At 47.4% G+C, this 6,000-nt stretch overlaps 1 protein-coding gene across 1 annotated transcript in view; it reads right to left on the bottom strand.

Annotated features, from left to right (window-relative positions):
- The window catches only part of SAMTOR (S-adenosylmethionine sensor upstream of mTORC1), a 109,877-nt gene extending 104,114 nt beyond the window's left edge, over positions 1 to 5,763 (bottom strand). Inside the window, exon 1 of the mRNA XM_081102056.1 lies at positions 5,454 to 5,763. Coding sequence (XP_080958182.1) covers positions 5,454 to 5,613 — 160 coding nt within the window. The 5' untranslated portion in view covers positions 5,614 to 5,763. The remainder of the gene's footprint in view (positions 1 to 5,453) is intronic.
- Positions 5,764 to 6,000: the final 237 nt, after the last annotated feature.

The raw sequence follows: 6,000 nt of genomic DNA on the forward strand, positions 1-6,000 counted from the left end.
GATAACAAGCTATTATCTTCCTAAGCCAAGTATACATGAGAGCAAATGGTTAAAAAAGCCTCCGTAAGAATGAAGGAAAGGAGGGTGAAGGGAAAAGGGGCAGTTTGATTTTTTTAATCCCTAACAGAGAAGCCAGCAGTCTCAGGGCGTGGCAAGATAATATTGGCAGTTGCTTCTTATAAATTCTGGGAATAAACAGGTATCTTGAAATAGGAGGCAGAGTAAACTTGCCCCATATACACCTCAGCTCAGGATCACTGCCTGGTTTGTACTGTGAATGGGGAGACATTGAGAAAAAAAAAAAAGTATCTTGAGACTTAATCTATACCAAGATATTCAGCAAAAGAATCTTTGAAACCTATATACAGGAGGGTATATAACCCCTGAACCTGCATCAGACATCTGTTTTTCAGATTAGCCAGAACAGTTCATCTGCGCTTCGAGCTGGATGAAATGAAACAGATTTGCTTGCCTTGCTTCTTTAATCATTTTGCTTGCTTACATTGCTTTAATAAACTGGTTTATCACAATGCAATCAACTGGAGTTTTGTCGTTTAAATTCGTTTGTACAGAGGACAAGAATTGAAGTTGGGGACAACCCTCTCCCTCCAACTCTGGGGGCTGTCCCATAACACCACTCCACTTCTCTGGTGTCTGTGAGAGGTGCCTGTAACTAGGATTATGGAAAAAAATCATACAAAAACAACTGAAAATATACATGGCCCCACTACAGTTCTCAATTAGTTATGAAGAGAATAACTAGCTGTTTCTTATTAAAAAGCTGTCTACAACTCTTATATTTAAAATATTTTTTATTTACATGGAGGTCATATTTTTAAAATCTGTGTAGCAAAAATAGAAATCACATATCTGCATACACTCAATCTGAAAGACTGTCCCTTATCTACAAATGGCTGACACCAGAAACACTCCTCATCACTACTGCTAGACATTTCCTTACCATTTCCTCTTGGCAACTACTTCAGATAACAGCACTGCCTGAAACACTAACTTTACCTCCAATTCTCACTTTACTCTGATACAAACCGACAAAGGACCTTTAAGTAGGGACACAAGACAGGCAGTAATATGGAGTAGAGAGGGGAAAAGAGGTCAAAGAAAAGAGTGCGTTAAACCTACTTGCTAGTCTTTACCACTAGTCTAGCCACTATCCAGTACCCCAACACTGCTCGTTACATCAACAAGCGTCATTTGCACAAATGGACTGGGGAGGGTGGAGGGAAATCTTTTTCTACCACAGCAGGAAAATCTTATTTTCATTCTTATTCCTGCTTCATTTGCAATTCCACAACCAGAAATAAGAGAAGGAAAAATTATATATCCAAGCCTACACTCATTATTCAGTTCTCATTCCTGTACTTACTATCCAGTAAGTGTTTTGCTGCCTTCTTCATTCTATCCCAATTTATTTCTTTCCCTGCAATCTCTTCCAAAAGAGATTGCAATCTCTCGCACAGCCTCAGCTCAGCTAATCATACCTATCCAATGATTGCCTCATTCCCATCAATTTATATCTTTTTACCTAACACAAATTCTAGGGCCACTTTCCTGTTTCCCATTTTCCCTCCCATTCCACCAACATTTGGAGTCACACTTAGGCTTGGAATTGAGAAGAAAAGACTATTATTCCCATAAAATATGTACAGTGCTAATTATGTGCTATCCAGACTTCAAGCAAGTTATTTTAATATTTGGGGGATTCCGTTCACTCACGCAGAAGAAGGAATTAGTTTAGGTCACCACTCCAAAATCTGGCTGACAAATTTCCAGGCCCCAAAATAAGGATTCTGAAAATGTACATCTGAAATGGAACGCAGTTTTCTAAAAGGCACTCAGATGAGGCTACTGATGAGCCATGCCTGGGAATCAATGATAAATGCTAAGGCTCTTTCTAGTCTAACATTCCAAGATTCCAAGCTGGAACTTTCACTGCATTTTCTGATAGGAATCTATATATATATACATATATATATGTGTGTGTGTGTGTGTGTGTATATATATATATATATATATATATATATCCACATATATAAAAGCCTAAGCGACCGTCTGACTGGTAGCTATGACGTGCAATGACTACCAGGGAACAGATGCTCAATGCAGGAGCTGTCAAGCTGCAGTGACTTGGCAGCTGCGGTTCTCAGGTGACACACCCGGAACCAGAGAGGAGGGAGCCCGATTCCGGGGTGCATCACATCACCCGAGAACTGCCCTCTTGCATCCCGGGACCCCTCAGGGGATGTCAGAGAGCCGGTTTCGGACCCACAGGCCAGGCCGAGGGAACCCCACCAGTGCACGAATCCATGCACTGGACCTCTAGTATTGTTATAAAAGGAGTGTAGTTTCCCATTATTATTAGAGGTTCATGTAGATTACTGATTAAGTAGGCCTGTGTAAAGCACCTAAGCTCATTTATATGACTTTATGACCATAGCTGACTTGCAAATGAACATGTACAATGTATGTACACAGACTGGGGACCATCAGTATTATAACAATAGTAAGACCTCAAAGGAAAACAATGAAAATTGTCATCAGACTTTTTCAGATTTTTTTCAAATCACAACTAAGATTTGACCTAACTATCAGAAATAACAGTAGGAAGGCATGCTCATTGGGATCTTTAATTTTGCTAGTTCACTGATGGGGCTTTGTATATCACTGGAATAAAGCCTAGAGAAGTCTAGATCATTAGTGAAATTCAGGGCATAAGATTAACCTAAAGAACAGTCTCATTCAAAGGTTTACAATTGCCAGGACTTTACCTGCTCAGAAGCACACCAGATCATTCACTTATGAACTACATCAGAGGCCCAATGCACAAAATTCGTGCAAGAGTAGGCCTTCCTTCCCCCAGCTGCCGGCACCGGCTTCCCTCCCGCACCCGGGCTTCCCTCCGGCCGCCAGCAGGCACCCAGGACCCAGGCTATCCTTGCAGCCCTGGCTTCATCCGGAAGGTCGTCCAGTCTAATTAGCATATTATGCTTTTATTATTATAGATAGATGTACCTATTTTAATTCTAGTAATTTCCAATTACCAATTCTCATTATAACCGGTGTTTCCTTGGTTAATATTCAAGCTTATAGACATGTTTCAACATGTGGAAACTAAGCAAACATAAACAACACTTGAAAACATTAAACATTAGCAGTGTGTTAAGTGAAACTATGCATTTATGAATAATAAAATTATTAAAAGGTAAACATGGAAACTGAATTATATGCTAGTCATTTTCTTCTTTAAAAGATATACTTCCTTAATTTTGTACAAAATAGCATTATAAATAAAAGGAAAATGTCCATTTATTCATTTCCTTATTTCTCCAAACATAAACATCTGTACTGAAAAAAATATATATATATATTTTTGTTTTTATTGCTTTCAGAGAGGAAGGGAGAGACAGAAACGTCAGTGATGTGAGAGAATCATTGATCGGCTGCTTCCTGCAGGCCCCACAATGGGAATGGAGCCCACAACCCAGGCATGTGCTCTGACCCAGAATCAAACCCTGACCTCCTGGTTCATAGGTTGATGCTCAACCACTGAGCAACGCTGGCTGGGCCTGAATGCCATTATATAAGTTCATTCTCTGAATATCAAGAATGGTTGCTATGGTAAATACTCATTTTATTGAATAAATTGTGGGTTGTAGTTTAAAACATTATTTAAAAAACAAATTTCAACATAACTATACCTGATGTCTCTATTGCTATCTACTAAACAATAACTGTAGGCCATCTTTGAGACTATTATTTAAGTAGCTATATAAAAAAACTAGACTTGAGTTGCCAAGGAATAAAACTTTGACTTTAAAGAGTTTGAAAAATAAAACATATCTCAACTATATTCAAAGGAACAAAGACACTTAGTATTAATCTTTAATCTAGATCAACATGATCTTACACGACTGTTTCCTCAACTCATAATTTTGCTCCTAATGCTAAATTAAGTATAAGATCAACACCATAAGACTGCCAACTTTTCAGTTTGCAATTAAGCTAAATCGATAGCAAGTAGAGTTAGTTATCCCTCATTTTGATCTTTAAAATTTCTCCTGAGCTTAGGGGAAAACTGTGACTTTTCAGTGTATTATTATAAAACTCGAGACCTGGGTTACAAAATTCATGCACTGGGGTGGGGGGTGTCCCTCAGCCTGGCCTGTGCCCTCATGTCCGGGAGGCCTCAGGGGATGTCCAACTGCCCTGGAGGTGGGAAGCTGAGCAGCGCTCCCCCGATGGGAGCACACTGACCACCAGGGGGCAGCTCCTGCGTTGAGCATCTGCCCCCTGGTGTTCAGTGCGCGTCACAGAGACTGGTCCTTTTGCCAGACTGGTCGCTCCAACGTCTGGCGGAAACCAGCTCTCCAACATCCCCCAAGGGGTCCCGGATTGCAAGAGGGCGCAAGTCAGGTCAAGGGACCCCATGGGAGCATGATCAGGACTGGGGAGGGTGAGGAGAGGTTGGCCAGCCAGGGAGGGGCTGCGGGAGGGCTACAGGGCGTGTCTGGCCCATCTTGCTCAGTCCCCATCCATCCACCAGGCCCCAGCAGGGAGCTAACCTACTGGTCAGAGCATCTGCCCCCTGGTGGTCGTGCAGGTCATAGGGAGCCACTGAGCAGCCTTAGCATATCATTAGCATATCATGCTTTGATTGGTTGAACGCTGACCGGACACTTAGCATATTAAGCTCTTATTACACAGGAGGAGAGCTCCTTAAAAACGCCAACAACTGTGGGCCCCGCTGTAAACACTCCTCAGGCACAAGCAAAGCCACGGAAACAACTTCTTTGCTTATCACGTCCCACAGGAGGGTCCCAGCCTGCGGCTTCTCCAGGGCCGGGTCCTCGGGATGCTGAGTCAAAAGCTAAGCCGTTTTGGGAACCTGCCCCAGATCTCTTCGTCCTCCGCCTAAATAAACACGAACATCAGACATCGAAGTCCAGGGAGTGGGGCGACGCGAAGTCCAGGCAGCTAAGCGGCTGCTGACTCCGAAGCCCTGCAACCCGGGAAGCTGGGTCCGGCCCGACCGGCAGGAGCGAAGCCCCGGGAAGGCGGCTCCCGGCAGCAAGCCCCACAGGCTGGTCCAGCGCGGCTCTCGGCTTCCTCCGTCCGCCTCCCTAGAGGCACTTGCCTGCGGTCGTGGTTCCCTTCCCGTCTCTCCAACGAGACCTCCACGCCCCCGTGAGGGTGTGCGCGCGAGGCCCCACAAGGGGCTGGGGCCGGCGGGGGCGGGGCTGAGTGCTCGCTCAGGCCTGGAGCTCCCCAGAGGGGCCCGCGGAGAAGGGGGTCCGGCCTGGGCGAGCGGCGCTGCCAGGGACTGACGTTCAGTTCCTTGGGGTAGGAACGGGGTCCCCTGGGCGGAGGGCAGAGGTGGTAAAGGGCTGGGGCGAGGAGCCCCCTCTTCCCCCGCGGTCCCCCCCTCGGCTGTTTACCTTCCCGGTACTTCTTGCGGAGCCGCCGGTGGACGCTCTTCACCACCCCGGACAGCTTCTCCTGCTCCCGCTTCCGCTCCTGCTCCCCGAGCGGCGGAGGGCTCGCGGGCCCTGCCCCGTGCTTGCGAACGGCGCCGTGGCCGCCGGCTCCGAGCTCCATCTCGCCGCCGCCGCCGCCCCTCGGCCCGCGTCGACGTGCTCCCGCCGCAGGAGGTGGGGAAGGAGGCTGCCGCGGGGGTGGCCGCGGAAGGAGGCCGCACGGCTCGAGCCGCGGCGCGAGTGCGGCCCAAGGGCAAGGCTCACCCAGACGCGCAGAGCTGATTGGTGGGCTGCGAGGGCTGGGGAAGACGGACAGGGCCACGAACCAATGCGGAGGCTCCAGGGCGCGGGGGCGGGGGGCGTCTGGGCGGGGAGCAGCTGAAGGAGGCGGGGCGGGCAAGCTGAGAGCCGCTGAGCGGTAGGAGCAGCGAGCCCCACCCTCCTCTGCTCTCCCCGCCCCCCGGGTTTTGTGGGCACGCGCTGTGAGGAGACCGCGGAGGGGAACTGT

The sequence above is a fragment of the Myotis nattereri genome (assembly GCF_964212035.1).
Source record: "Myotis nattereri genome assembly, chromosome: 11".
NCBI lineage: Eukaryota > Metazoa > Chordata > Mammalia > Chiroptera > Vespertilionidae > Myotis > Myotis nattereri.